This window comes from Acanthaster planci, linkage group LG04 (genome assembly GCF_054643075.1).
Source record: "Acanthaster planci isolate LZ-2023a linkage group LG04, COTS_SCS, whole genome shotgun sequence".
In the NCBI taxonomy this organism is placed as follows: domain Eukaryota; kingdom Metazoa; phylum Echinodermata; class Asteroidea; order Valvatida; family Acanthasteridae; genus Acanthaster; species Acanthaster planci.
The window spans coordinates 1,653,992-1,670,072 of NC_141780.1; the positions used below are offsets into that span (position 1 = coordinate 1,653,992).

The 16,081-nt window shown below is 38.4% G+C and overlaps 1 protein-coding gene across 8 annotated transcripts in view; it reads left to right on the plus strand.

Moving 5' to 3' along the window:
• LOC110982123 (voltage-dependent calcium channel subunit alpha-2/delta-3-like) overlaps positions 1-16,081 on the plus strand; it is a 79,304-nt gene that overhangs the window by 38,466 nt on the left and 24,757 nt on the right. For 7 of the 8 annotated variants that reach the window (XM_087135331.1, XM_087135332.1, XM_087135333.1 and 4 more), the window contains 7 exons: positions 3,058-3,208; positions 6,063-6,137; positions 8,642-8,734; positions 11,788-11,898; positions 12,744-12,822; positions 13,169-13,218; positions 15,348-15,440. In XM_087135331.1, coding sequence (XP_086991457.1) covers positions 3,058-3,208; positions 6,063-6,137; positions 8,642-8,734; positions 11,788-11,898; positions 12,744-12,822; positions 13,169-13,218; positions 15,348-15,440 — 652 coding nt within the window. The remainder of the gene's footprint in view (positions 1-3,057; positions 3,209-6,062; positions 6,138-8,641; positions 8,735-11,787; positions 11,899-12,743; positions 12,823-13,168; positions 13,219-15,347; positions 15,441-16,081) is intronic. The other variant, XM_022240318.2, reaches the window with a different exon arrangement.

The window sequence follows — 16,081 nt, forward strand, 5'->3', positions numbered from 1 at the left end:
GATGAGACTCAAGGATTGTACGCTCGGGTGTTTTGACAAAATTAAAAGGCCTCTGTGTAGTGGTAGTACCAACAAAACAGAAAGCATTTGTAGAGGCAGAATTGCTTTCTGCCATGGTATATGTAGGTACATATAAATGTACAAGTTCATTTATTATTACAAGGTTTTGACTGTTCCTCTTTCCCTCAAACAAATAGACTCATTGATGCAAAAAGAAACAGACAAATGAATTACAGGCTGGCATTGATTGATGAGATCAAGCAGAAACTTTTCTTGGGCTTATCAGAATGTAGCTGAATGGCATGCAGCAATACTATTGCGTGTTTTTTTGCTGGTAACCTTTATGCACCACTGTAGTTGTCTGTCTCTCCATCCACATATCCTTTCCCTCTCCTGAAGCCTCCATCCCTCAATCTGTAACTGGCTCCTCCATATGTCGAAGGGTGTTAACGTCTAAACATTTGCTGACACACTTGTTTGCTTTCTCTTCAGCCTTTTAAGTTAACTCTTAAAGAAAGTGCACTAGATAGGTCATAAGCATTTTAATCTGCTATTGAATAAAAGCCCCATGGCTGTTGAGATTGACAGGGTATAAAAATGCAAATGCTCTTGGAATGGCTCTGCAAATTTACCAAAGCCATTGGGATAAATGGGTCACAGTACCCCAGAGCTAAAAACTGTCATGGTGCAGGTAGGTGTCATGTGCATTCAACTGTCTGCCATAAAGTGAAGAGGGGCTTTTTGTTGTTTGAAATGTTTGCTCGAGTTAAATGAGGTAAACCACTTCGTCATAAAAAACCTTCCCTGAAGAATATGTCAAGAGGGGTATTTTCTGAAAAGATTGGGCTCATGTATTACTTCTCATTGAGCCTGATGCCCCTTGAAAAGGTGAAGCACAACAAATGCCCTTGTTCTTGACTTGTTCAGTTGTGGCAAATATTGAACAAAAGTGCCGAGGGCTTAAGGTTACATGCAGTTTATGACCTTTATGTACATAAAGTCAGCTTAGATGAAAATCCAACAGACCAACTCATTGCATAAAACACATCATAGCTTTCTTTGATGTTTATGGTGGCATGGGATGGTCATTTGAATATTTAATTTTGTTGAAGAGTCTTAAACATTGCTGGTACCATGCATGTAGCCTAGCTCTCTTAATCACGCTTCAGTGCACAGGCAAGCATTGTTGTGTAAATATTGATTTTGTCTTTATGTCTAATATGTGAAAGTGGGTTACTTTAGTGTGAATGATAAATGAATTAACAGTTTCAGTGACAATTTCCATGCATTGTTTCTATGCAAGCTGGACATGATTTTTAGTAATTTTCAAAAAGGAAGTCAATTCTAATTTCAAGCAGTGTCCTCTTTGAGTTTGTTTCAGTTACAATGCAATATTTCCTCGCATGATGTAACAGACAGTTTTGGAAGTGTTGTTATGTGTTGCTGATTAGTTATGTGATACAGAAAATAATTTTTCATAACCCACTTTCCTGGCAGGAATAATAATTTCATAGGCTGAATTTCATTCTTGTGTCTACAGCTAAGTTGACGTCTTTACTGATAGCAAATGCCTGGGTACTCATGGTAGACAAATTAAGCTGGAGCCCTGGATTCTGGACAGCCTTTTCACTATGGGCTTTTTTCAAACTAGTGGATTCGGCTTAGACTTCAGTTTTGCTGGTTCCAGTCATAGCTTTACCACGTGGCTTTGGACACTGCTTCAAAATGGCTGGAACCAGCAAAACCAAAGTCTAAGCCGAATCCACTCCTTTCAAAATGCCCTGACTTCAGAGTGTACTTTTCCAGCTGTATCAGGACTATCAAATTGCCTCTAGCTGTGATTGAATGGCTTACATGCTCCCTCAGAATATACCATACCTTGCCTGAGACAGGTCTTCTTTGCGTTCGTCTCTTAATGAAGATTTCTATTGCACAGGGGGAAGCTTGAAGCAGAGCGAGTCTCGTACAAGTTGCAGTCATTGATGGATTTAATTGTTATGGAAATGTCTATGGCACAGGTCACTTAATTTCTCCACAGCCTTGCAGCCGTGCCCATACTCAACCTTGGAAATTAAACCATTTCAATTATTACTCAGGCAATTTTTTGCTGGTGCTTTGTCAGCTATCGTAAGAGATATACTATGGTGTAAGAGCCACTGACAAGGATTTGTCACTTGTTGGCCTGTCGTAAAAGCTGCATGGAATGTAGAGTACTAATTTTATTTCCATGGTTGAAAAAACCAGGGTCAGATAATGTACTTTTTGCTCAAAAGTGGTACCCGTATTCTTGAAATTCCATACGCGGTGACTTAATCAATTCTGTGTAAAGTTTAACTATGGCAGTACAGTCTTTTGAACAGACATATGCTCCAATTCACATTGAGCCTTTTTTTTTCAACTTTTCAACCCTTTGTATTATGCAAACAAAAGATAAATTTTAAAATTGTCTTAGAGCTGAAGGTGATGAGTTTAAGAGGCATGATGTCCTTGATCAATTTCTGAATTGCCAGAAACAAATTTTCACACTGAAGCCGTGAAACATGGATTGTAATAAGTAACCTCTCATCCACATAAACACGTATATCATGAAATTAAAAAATCATGAGATCCTGGTGTAATCAGCTGTCATTAGCTGTGTATTTATTGATTAATTGTCTAATTAATTTAATAATTAAAAGGCTAATCTTAGTACACATTGCCATGTCTGATTTGACTTGACCACTTATCAATTTCAGTTGAGTGGAAAGATATTTGGATAAAAGTGTAGGGCAGGAAATTCTTGCTTCAAGTCACACCCAAGGAAGCTTGTGAAGTATGTTTTTTCTCACAAGCCTTCAAGAAAGCACCAGTATATGTAATTCTCAAATAGATGTTAAATAAGAGATAAAAGCAAGACAGTTTGAGTAACGGAAGTCTAACCACCGACTTCTAATGTCATTTCAGAAATTGCACTCAACAATTACAGTGTGATTCATTTCACTCCTGTATCTTGTCAATTTATTTCATTTAAACCTGAATTTTGTTGTATTTTTTGTTCTGTGCTGTGCCCTCGGGTAGGTACATATCTTCAGCAACTTCGCCCAAGGATGTCGTCATCCTTATTGACACCAGCGGGAGTATGACCGGCTCGCGCATTAATGTGGCCAAGCATACCGTCAACACCATCATGAAAACGCTGGGAGATGATGACTTCTTCAATGTCATCTCGGTAAGTTTCTCACTTGCAACTCTCACGTCAACAAATGTGCCTACTTCTTGCCTGCTCACGCTTATTTGGTCTCACACTGCAGGCTATTGGCTGTGTGCCCAACGTAAAGAGGGCGCTGGTTAACTCAACAGTGAAAGAGCAAGGCTGTATACCTGAATTACTTGACTGTGGCTGGGAGTTGTACATGGGCCAATGGGATCTGGATGAAGCCACTCGCTGGCATGTTCCAAAAAGGCACATGCGTTATATCCAGTCACAGTCATGGCCACAGTTACGTCATCCAGACTTGCAAGCCAAGAATAATGTTCTGTATTAAATGACTGACATTAATTACCTCCATGTTTATAGTTGAAGCTAGTTATATTTTGGTTAGTTAAAGTTACAGTGCCTGCATGTTTTTAACCTGCTGTAAATGGGTGTTGGCATCCAATCCAGAACCAGAAAGTTGTTGGTCATTTTCTTTATCTGTTCTGTGTTGATGCTTGGGAGTATTCTCATGCCATGATATTCAAACCAGGTTGAGTATTGCAACCTTCACAAGTCCAGTTCTGAGCAGGGGAGAATGAAATCTCCAAGGCTTTCAAGCAGTTGTTTGGAGAAAACCCAGTTCACACTTTTCACGATGCAGTTTTGCAAAGTGTGAAGGAGTAATTTTTTTGGAATTAACAGTTGGTTATTAAAAGAAAACAAGTAAACATGTTCCATCCACAATGAATAATTGCACATGCACTTGCACATATTAAATTTTCCAAGCACTAAGTTTGTCAAGTTGACAGAATTGAACTCATTATCGACTTGTCCCATCTAGCTGCATTTATTGCCACATCATTTGATTACTTTCCTTTCTGATTTCAGAGAATAGAACAGCAGTCCAGCTGTTCTTACTTTTTGTGAGAATCATCAACCTGAACAAATTTTACTCTGTTTGTACAGATGCATCTATTTCATTGCGCATATTTGCGACAATTTTGCCACAAACACTGTCTCTTGTTCATTGTGCATGTTTTCAATCATAGCCCCAGCAGATTGCTCTGAAGAGCAAATTTGCCCTTACATATTGGTTAATCTTCTTTGATGGTGACCCCTTTTCTTCTTGCAGAGAATTCCCTCATCTAATTTGCGGCCCTGTTCTTGATTAATTTGTAGCCTGGCTGTACGTGAGCTGTCCTGGTTTTGTCATTACCAAAAGCTTCCTGCCCTACTTTCTTCCATTAAAAAAATATATATAAAATTGCCTCCATGAACTGGTCATGTTTTCTATTAAAAGAATCCAATATATGCCATTGTGCAATTTTGTCAGATGAAAGAATAGAAGATGTTTTGTTTATTAAAACCCTGAATGTTCAAGCTGGTTTGGTGAACTGACCTTGAATAAAACACCACTGAGAGCGTTTAGTCCATTTTCAGTACTGTAGAGAATCAGGGATTTTATTAAAGGGATTGGGGTGGCAGAGTTATATTTTTTAACGAGAAGATGGCTGAAGTCAACACACAAATGCACCAAGACCAAATATGAACATTTAGCAGATTTGTAGTAGCATGGAGCTATCAAACACAAGAAGTTAGAACGAAGTCCCTACAGACTGTTATCTGATTAACTGCTCCTGTCGGCTCCATAGACAAAGCACGGTTACCCTAGACATTCTTTGTACACAGTGATCGCCACCGCTAAGTAGCTGGTAACACAGACTCGCCATGTTTCACTGCGGCGTACTGGAGTAAATGAATGATGGAAAAGATGCACAAAGAAGATGCACAGTTCTCTTCAGTAGTCCTCAGGAGTCAGCGAGTGATCTCCACAAATGCGCTCGAAAATTACAAATCAACGGTGGTTATTTGGACATTTTTAAAGTCAGTTATGACATTTTGCGTTTTTGGTATTAGAGAACAAATACCTAAAATATGAACTGTGATATTGATATCATAAGTCACAATCCTAGTGGTTCCTACAGATAAAAGAAGGTGGAAACATGCCGCAGGGATGCATTTGACAACATTGTGAGGTTTCATGCCGAGACAGTTGTGGACAATTACAGAAAGGACAACAAATCTTCCCATGTTTTTGTGTGTTTTTTATTTTCCTCTGAACCAGCTACATTCTCTCAGTTTTCTTGTGCGTATTTTTTGGAGAATTTGTATTTGTTAGTAATTCTGTTTATTGTTAAGAGAGACGCTTTGGGGATGTAAAGATGTAATCAGACTTTCATTGTCATTGGAATATCAGAACAATTACTAAAATTATCGAAATTTAAGTCTCCGATGACGATGGTTTCCGTCTCAAGGCGGCCATGTTGAACATGCGGAAGTGTTACGGACACGCATGCGCGGTAACCACGATCCTTTGCAAGTGCAACTCAGAGCATTCCTTGTAGCCCGCAAGCGGCGCGGAATTTGTTTTGTCCTTGCAGCATGAGCAGTGCTGGCGGTGGCCATCCTTGACCCTTTTGATCTCTGTATGTGCTGACTCCTTGTGTTTAATAGCTCCATTGTAGTAGTGTATTGTGTTGTTTTAGAGAAGGAAAGATTTTCAAGTCAGTTGTAATCATCCTGGTCGGATAGAATTTGATACAAGGATTGGCAGCAATCATACATTTCACAAGTAACAGTTGCTGTGGTACCAATTTGCAAAGAATTGAAGGAAACCGGATGATGTTTGACAGTAAGATCGTAAGATCACTGTCTTGCCTCTTTGCTTCTCACCTCAGTCAAATTGTTCAGGCCAGCTTTGTTGCATTGTTTACAGCGAGGCCGTTCTCTTGACCGGTGTCAAGGACAGATTTAATTTGTGTTTGGAAACTGTTGAGAGGTTTTAATGCGTCCATCTCTGATTGAATTTATTTCTGTATTGCTGCAGTTTGGAGATGCCACGTCATTCATCCAGCCATGTTTTAATGGAACTCTCGTCCAAGCCAATGCAGATAATAAAAATGTAAGTCTGTGCTTTTGAAACCAATTTAATGGATAGGAAGGATTGAATTTTTAAGAACACGTGAACAAAAGTCACATTATCTTGCCCCGTATCCAAAGAGTTCAATTTACTGTCTTAGCCCCAAGGAGGGAACAGTTCACGCTGTTACCTAGGGAAATGAATCAATGATTCAGAGTTTGTGACAGATTAAAAAGGTGTTGATAACAAACTGTCACATTCCCCCGTTTCCCACCCAGAAATATGACCCTAAGTGGTAGTCTAACACACAAAAAGACAAGATATATTTCCGAGATACCAGAATTCTCTTTCTAAATTCAAGTTATGTGCATTCATTTACACGTTCAAGGGTCCTTGTTTACTCTTACATTATGCATTATTTACGAACTTCGTTCTCCTCTTGATTTGTTTTCAATACTTTTTTTTATAAGCTTCACTCATTTCCTCAGGTCCACAATACATAATATCTCAACGACAATATGCCATATCTTAACTTTGTACAATATTGAAACATTATCTGAGGATACTGTGGGCATCGCTTCAGCCTGCAGCCTGCCTCCTTGACGGTTGTGGCGTCACGGTCTCTGGGCCTCGCTCATGGTGTTCTGGCCAAGGGGGAACTGGCTCTCCTTGAGTATGCCACTAACCCTCGCCCGACTAGCTCCCGTTACTCCGCCTCTCACGGAAGAACTCTATTAGTAAATAATTATTAGTGATCACCCACACTTAATATCCAATGCATAAATTGCTCATAACATCAGGCAAATTATTTTACAATGAAATGAAACTGAGGTTTTGTATGATATTCTCCAACTGGTTCCTCTATTACTTCTTAATATGGTATTCCTTTTAATACACTACATAACTGATATGTCCAAGAATTATGAAATTGTACAATTATAAATCTTACAGGTCTTAAGAGTCTTTCAGGATGACTCGACATGTAAAATCAAAAGAAAAAATAACGGCAATTTACCGCAAACTAACTGCGATGGTCGTATATCTTGTGCAGTGGGCGTGGTTTAAACTGAAGTGGCATCACACTTACGAACCAGATACTGCATGTACTGTGTCGACTCTGTGGGCGCACGTGACAAAGTTCAACACAGAGAGCCTCGGTTTTGATGCAGATATGCGCAGACAGCGCTAATGTGAAATCCCTCTATACACTTGGCATCAAAAGGAGTACTGAAGTTATACTTCCAATACGTTGGTCATAAAAAGGATTTTACAGTCATAAAACCCATACAAATATATAACAAATATGACAATAATCTCCCAACAACATTTCACCTTGTGACACCAACTAATCACTTGAAGGTAAACCTTGGGCCACTCAACTGAGTGAATTTTGATCTACATCATCACCTCTCTGGCTGTAGTCATGTACAGTTTATTTCTAGTCTATTTAGAATGTATCATCTCGAAAAGGTCATCATTAAAACATGCCCTCTGACTCTTCTTTTTTGTCGGAATATAGAAGATACAATTAATTTACATAGTTATTTCCTCTGTCTGGTTTTGAAAAATGTGATAATTCCTGTTCTTCGTGACTGTCATAGTCCTATATTTTCCATTGAGTACATACTGGTAATTGGAACAATTAAAAGAGTGCAGTTGTAAATTAATGAAGTCACGACAAGTGTTTGTGTTTGTGAATTTGCAAAAAGTTGAACTCACTCAACCCTGGTAAGGTTTGCCATGAGTGCCTCTGGACATCAAATTTGATTGGAACTCTCTGGCCTTTTAGAGTAAGGGCCTTGTTCAGCTGTGGTGCTGAAGATGAGGAAATCTGGTAACTGCCAGGGGCAATTTTTCATAGCTGTACAAATACCTTCAGTTAGGACTACACTGCCCCCAACAACTCACGTCATTTCTTTCTTTGTAGTTATTTGTGTTTTTTGTCAAATTGTTTTCCTCATCTTACGTGCTTGCCCTGCAGTCATTGTTGTTAATGTGCTGAACCTGTGCAAACAGGAGCCACCAGACAATGTTAGTGTGCCTTCTGCCATTTTTACCTTTGTCTATTCATGGCATCACACAAAGTGCATCAGTGATTATTAGCGGTACATCAGAGAATTTATAGCTGTGTACAGTATGCACCTTACACTTTAAACTCTTCATTAGAGGATTATTTTCTCCCCTTTAATATAGCAGTGAATAGCAAAACGTGACTTCCCTTGGTTGGAATTGTCTGATACTTTATTTTCTACTGAAATTCCAATCTGAAGAAATGACTTCACTGAATTGTAAGAATTGTAAGGGAGCATTAAGTCTGTGTGTTTCTTAAGGAAAATGTTTTCAACTCCAGTCGATTTGTTGTATATATTAAGGACAGTGATTTTTGCCAAGTTTCTTTTTGAATGTTGTGTTTTTCAAATTTAAACATGGCAAAATAACATTTTGTCTGAAAATCTAAGAAAAAATTCTGCACCATCTGTTCATTTTATTTTAGGGGAAATGGGTCACAGTTTATCTTTTCCAAACTTGTTTTTATTATTCCGCAGCTTATTGAGCAAGGTCTGAAACAGATGGCAGCTCCCAAGAATATTGCAAACTTCCAGTTGGCACTGACGGAGGCATTCGAACTCCTGGAATCTGTGAGTGCATCAGTGGCCAGGGCTCATGTCCTGCTGTAGTGAAATTCCCCTTACCTCTTAATTTCCACACTGTCCAAGGTTCATATCCCTGGACCACTCTCTTTTCTCCCGAATTGCTAAGCTAAAAAAAATGTTGGCTTAGCAGAGCAGGTTTCCAGGTAAAATGTTATGGTTTGTATTTTTTTTGTAGCTGATGCTCAGCTGAATGTTGCTTAGCACCATAATTCACCAAGCAGATTTCCTGCTGAGTAACTCTGTGAACTTTGACCCCAGTCAAGTGACATTTTCCTAAACTTTAAACGTAAACTGTTCTCTTATTCAGGGCTTCAGTGGTTATTCAGGTATTCCATTAGTCACCCTCTTTGTTATTAATTCAGTAAGTTTCTTATTTTTGGTTAAATGGAAAACCACTTTTGCAAATTAAGGCTACTTTCCAGAGGTCATAGCAGCATATGGCTACCCCCCAAAAAAACATTTTCATGCAGTGAGAAACTCTATGAAGTGGAACAAACACGAGATAAATGTTGATGGTTTGCAGGAGTTCCTGGAAATTATACAAGTAATCAGCCGTTGGAAAAAAACATTTTCAAAACTGTTCAGTGAGTTAAATATTGTAAACAAATTTCTCCATTTTTCTTGCGTCTTGCCTGTAAGACACATATTGATTTTCATTTTAGATGCTATTTTGATGGCTATGGTTTCCATCACAATCTTTTGAAACATTGATCTGAATGAGTAACCCCTTTTGCAATCAATATATCTTGTCCCGAAGTGATGGACTAGTGTGGATATCTGCAATAGCTTCAAACCATCAGTGGAGTAAACGACTCTTCATGGTGAAATCAATGACATGAAAATTGTGCCTACTACACCCTAGACTTCCGAAACCCAATGTCATTTGAACCAGGAAGCATAGTGCAAATGAATGGAGTAGCCTACTTGCGCATGATTCACGTGCTGGTTCTCTCTCTTTTGCTATTTACACAGATAAATGTGCGTGTAACGTTCACTTCAGTACTTGAGTATGCTCTATAGGTGTATGGTATTAAAACACTCATTTCATTATTGGACAGTTTGGATTGAATTACTAACAAGGGTGTCCTTTTCTATGATATATTTGTCATGCTGACAAATTATGGATTTTCGAGAGAGTGCCATAATTACCATGACAATTTTGCTGAAAAATTCATGATAGTGGGGATGAGTCATGAATTCCTCTTTTCCCTGTACTCAAATTTTATTGACATTTTTTTTTTGATGCGCTTCATGGAAACAAGATCATAACCAAATTCCAAGGGCTGTTTCAAAATTCAAATTTCAGAAGGAGAGTAAATATTTGCTTCTTGGTTCTTTCCCGAAACATTTTGGATATAAATAGTTATATCTTTTTTTGTGTGTGCAACTTTGATGAAATGTTCCTGATTAAGGTCATTACTTACAGTTTTTATTATGAGATATTTGGGGCATTTTTACATTCACTTTTTGATATTGTCTTGCCTACACAGTTCCAAAAGCTAGTTAAAAAAGTAAGTGAACTATTCAGTTTTTGAGCACTTGGGTCTTAATCATGCACAGTGCTGTATCATTTGTTAACATTGATCATTCCTTTAGGTGTTAATTCTGTTGTTTTCATTTAAATTGAGACAACTGGAAGTTGGTTAGAATCCTCTGTCATTTAAATGGTTGTTAGTCAAGTATCAAAACTTATGCAATAGTATTTTTCAAACGTATTCTTATCTTGAAATCTACACTTCTTACAGAAAATGCATAGTTCAGATCAAATTGTTTTTGGAAATGGTGCAGAGAATATATCTATTTTGAAATGTTTTGTTGTGGGGAAAGGTAATATGTTTCAGAGAAAGGAAGTGCATGTTGGAATCAATAGCCAAAAATGTGGGAAGCACATATACACTCACAGCTACTTTTCAGTACTGAAAGTCCTGGAGGGCCTGGTTACACATTGGCCTCAAAGATTTTTCCCCCGTATGCCAAAGTGCTCTCTTAAAGAGAGCCTAATGCCCACTGTATGTAATTTATAGGGCTAACACTTTGAGCTCTCCATGCTTTCAGCAACTGATTGTGACAGAGGTGGTAATGGGGCTCATTGTCTGTTCAAGTATGGTTTGTCATCTGCGTAATTGGGAGAGAGGGGCAAGTTGTGAGGTACCAGTTTTACTAGAGATTCAGAACCCAAGAGAAATGCCATGCAGGCTTAACTTTGACACATTCATTTGCAGTGGGTCTAAATCATTGACATTTGAGGGGATTTCTTTGATAGATGTGTGATGGGTTAGTTTTCCTTTTAATAGCAGGTACCTGGTGAAATGTTTGTTATGTACTTTATGAAGGTAGGCGAGAACAATTCTTTAGATTTTTTGGACAGGACTTGAACGTCTGTTTAGCAGTGGAGGGTCTGTATGGTACGCACTTGACCACTTGGAAACTCTAAACACATCAGTTTGATTCATGTTAATTTTTCTGTGCAGTCCACAACCAATACGGGTGATTCACAATAGTGTGCCTCCAAGAGTTTGCAATGCGTTGGCCAATCACAACACGCGAAATGTGTCGACTTTTCCCAAACGCACAGTGGGTCAACAGATTTTGCGCATTGTGATTGGCTGACACGTTGCAAACTCTTGGAGGTGCGCTATTGCAAAATGCCTGTATTAAAAATTTTTTTTTTTTCAAGTGAAACTGACTCTTGGTTTTGTGTCGGTGTTTCATATCATGAAGACAGTGAACTGAGCAATTTTAATGATCTCGCATATACCACATTGATTCCACTATACCCGTAATTAGAAGCCATTTACTGTGGTGGCAGGTGGTATGCGCACGTTACATTCCTCTTTGACCAGTAGGGTGTTGTAATTTCCCACGGTGTCACCGCAGTTATGGCGTCAAATTGGATTAGTCTACAGGAGGTAGCAGAACCTGTGTCAGTTTTCTCTCACATCAAAGTTTTTTTTCTCAGAGGGCTCTCAAAATTGCATGTTCTTTTTTACAGCATTCACAGATCCAGCTGTTGTTATTTTGTACTTTTGTTTTGATAGTTCAATAACACTGGTTTGGGAGCTCGTTGCAACCAGGCGATTATGTTGATAACAGATGGTGCCCACGAGACCTACGAGGAACTATTTGACAAGTATAATGAAGACCGACATGTAAGTTTTCAGTGTTTTACAAGAAGTTTGATTTAATGTTTGTTCTGATTTTTGGCCACTTCAGTATCATGAAAAGCATAAAAATAAAATATCTTCATGCTGTTTAAAAAAAAGTGTTCAAAATGGAAAACCTTTAGCTTTTGAACTGCGTAATACTTTGGTTCTCAGTTTATCTTATCAGTTTTTACTTAAGTGCTTTGACATTGATGATGTATCAGCTTCAGAAAAATACTAACAATGCTTTATAAATACTGGAACAGGTTTTCTATTCCTATTGGTCAACATGTGTCACGTGACTGTGAATTAACATTTGATAATGCCCAGTAAGAAGCGATAATGCCCGCTGCGTAAATCACACACTGGCACATGGATACGAGACGTTTTATCTGGTCTGATTGATCAGGAGTCTGTGAGCATGCAGCGCGCCATGCGCGCGACACTTTCATTGAAAGGAATTCTGTTGGACAACTTTGAAAGGAATGTACCATAAAATGGATGGGGTGTTTGAGAAAATGAACGTAAAGTGTTAGAACAAAATCATTGGAAATCTGTCACATGTCGACTTCTTTTGACTATCTGAATAAAAAGGTATTTATGAATTGGAATAAATTTGTGCTTGGCTAGTCTTAAACAGGAGAACGAACGTTGCGGCTCAGGTATTAGTCGTGTCCGTTTTTCTGAGCCGGTGTTAAATGCACGTTTAAAACTGACCAAGTACATATTTATCTCCTTATTAATTTTGACATTTGAGCAAGCCGTTGTTTTAATTTCAGGACAGTGTGAAAGTGTGAAATTTGTGATATTTATTGTCATAAAAATGTTCATTGAGAATTGTTTGCTTCTAGGTACGCGTCTTCACATACCTGATTGGGGCAGATATTAAAGATGATCCCAATGTACAATGGATGAGTTGCAACAACAAAGGTAACTCATGGGCTTTATTTTGTTAACTTATTACCAAGGTGCATATAACTAGAAAGGTTTTCATTTGTTTCTGGTCAAATGGTTATGCCCTCATCCTGTAAGGGTTACGGCATTGAAACGGACCAGAAGTGGAAGAGCTGTGCTTTAAAAAATCAGGGGAAATGTGATCAGCCACAAGTTGTCATATCTTTACCATACATCCTCTTCTGTTCTTGAGCCAATAAGTGTGCCTTTCATCACTGAAACTCGTAAGCTATGAGAATACTACTAAAACTTGGGGGTTGTTATTTTGATTAATGGAATATCTGACTTAAAATTTCAACAAATTTTGACATTTGCTTTGCAGGATATTACACAAGAATTGGTGCTCTTGCTGATGTTGAGGAAAATGCCTCGGTAAGTCTCTGTTATTGATCATTGATATCTATTTGCCAAAAAAGTGTTTTCTTCTAAAAACCATGGTAACTTCAAAATGAAAAATTTCCAACATTTTACCTCAGGAAAAAGATTCTGCCGGGATTGAAATGTTGGGCCCTTGCACTTTTTAAATCCAAGATTTTCTACTAGTGCAACATTCCTCAATGCTGCTTGAAGAGACTGAAGTCTTTGAAGGGCATTAGATTACAGTGAAGAGCAGAACAGAGTTCCTGGAATGGACAGCGATAATAAAGCTTAATATGAGATGTGAAAAGAAAAAAGTGCACTGGATGGGAAATTGTGGAAATCTGATCATTCCACCTGTTCAAACTCAAGACCGAAATAACCCTTCTTGCAAATGAAGATTCCAGTGAAAGTATGGTAGAAGTTGGTAAAAAAATTTCAGGAACTTGAAAGCCCTTTATGAGGTACGCCTAGAGATGTTGGGTCTCCTGCTGTAACTTTACTTCAGGTTTTTTCTCAAAATCCATGGAACATATTGCTGCCAAGCGTATCTAGTATTTCTTATTCCTGAAATCTCAGGCAGAAAAGCCAGGGGTCACTTAACTGCTTGATGAAGATCAGAGGCAGAGAGAGTCATGTGCCACTTCTTCGTCATTCATTTTCTGACACTTCTCTCCAATTGCTTATCTTGATCCACCTGCAGGGTGTTATGCTCGAGTGCCCCATAGTGTTTTAAAACTGGAGGGCAGCTAAGCAAGATTGTGCAAATTGTTGGTCTTAGTAAGGACCCATATTTTGGAAACTTTGGATATTCAAAGGAATATTGTTTCAATTTGTGGCTTTTGATGAGAAAAACCTCACTTTTGTTTGTTTTTTCGGGGGAGGGATGTTTGTGTAAAGGATTGACTTTCTTCTCCTTTTTGAACAAATCTTAATGAAGTGACAATTTTTATAAAATCCTCCATCTTCCAATCATTCCAGGAAGAAATGGTAAACAGCAGTTGTAAGAATTGTGATTGTTTAATTAATTCAATTCTGTAAGCTTCTTCACTTTTAAGCCTCCTCCAATCAGATCGGTTTCCCTTCCCCCTTACAAGCAAATATGATGTACCGGTACTCCACCTGTGCTTAACATTATACATTTTTTTGCCCTCTACGTCTTCTTGACATGGTACCATTTTATTAAAAGGCTGCGGTCATTTGAAAGGTCCAGCTCTTTTCGCTTGTTGTCAGGGACACTTTTAATGGACATTTCAGTAAATACTCTCAGTGCCAGTGTCATAGTTTTCGCATTCCCTTGAGTTGTTTTTGAGAGTAGAAATAGCGTGTTGTTTTGTACCTAAGCAGGCCCATTAATATTAATCTTGTTTTGTTGGAAAGAATGAAATCCACACGTATTTCTGTTGAGATTAAGATTCAATGACTTATAGTATTTGTTTCACTGCGAAGGACTAAAAGTTAAGAGGATTGCTCGGAACGGATTCCCAATGTGCTTTCAGTCAAAACATGAGAGAAAACAGTGGAAATTTACCACAAAAATGATGGCCAGGAAAATGGAAGTGTTTAAACTGCTTGGAGATTTGTGAAATATCCTACAGCAGTTATGATTTTGCCAACAAAACAAAAAGTGAGGATAAAATAAAAGCCAGGCAAGTGTAGCATTGTGCCACCTTGAGTGATTTCAGAAATGAGTCATGGTTGCCGTGCTGATGCATCTTTTCCAATGTTACTAGCATGCCCAACTTGAGTCCAATGCATGATGCGAGAGCCAATTACAGTTCCATTAGTCATGGCACTGCCATTCTGGTCATGGCTCCGACCCCTCACTGATAACTCTAGGATTTGGTTGGCCGGATGCCATGCATAGAAAGGGGGGGTGGGGAATGGTATATGATGCCTTCTGATGACATGTTTTTTTAGAAAAGAAAATGACCGTTTGGTCCATTGTATACACCAGAACAAAATAGAAAATAGTGAGAATTTATAATTCATGAAGAACATCAAAACAGAAAATGCTAATATGCATTCTCCGGGGCTGTGCTCACCAGTGCATGGTGGATCTTTTGCCCTGTGGTGTTATTGCTTCATCATAAACGTTAGAATTTACTTCTATGTGCATTATGTTTGTCTTTCCTCTCGGACAGAAATACATCCATGTGTTGAGCCGTCCAATGGTCATCGAGCAGGACCACATCACGATTTGGACTAATGTCTACATGGACACCCTGGTAAATCAGGTTGCTCTATTGTTTGCAGTTTTACACCCAGACTCCAGGCATTGCATTGTGGCTCTTAAGAAAGAAACGCTTTGTCTAAAAGGCACAAACACATGACTCAAATAAAAAAAAACGACAGAAATTTGAATTTGTTGGGGTTGATAAGTTTCTGAGTGGATATTGAAGAAGACTGTGGCCAATTTGTGCCTTTTTTCTGAATAAATAATGCCTGAAATACTGGACATCAATAGTAAACTTTATTATGTCGAACCTGGACATGCAGCTACCATTAACAAATCTTCTCTTTAGCATATTAACAATCATAACCCTCATTTTCTGTGGCCGAAGAGAGCATATTGATATAGTATTGCACGATTTGAGAGGTAGATTTGTCAAAGTACAAATTATTATACGTAGTGAAATGAAACATCAAGCCTGTGGTCTGTAGAGAATGCTAGACTTCAAGAAATGTAGACAGAATTCTGTGTCATTTATAATTATAACTGCCTATCGGACAGGTGGGTCATACTGTGTCAATTCAACACACTTTTGGACCTAACCATCCAGCATGGAAATAAAACTTGGTGTGCTATTGAAATGGCAAATGAAATCAAAATTATCCCACATGCTACCAAGAAATTATGCAAATATATGACCATATA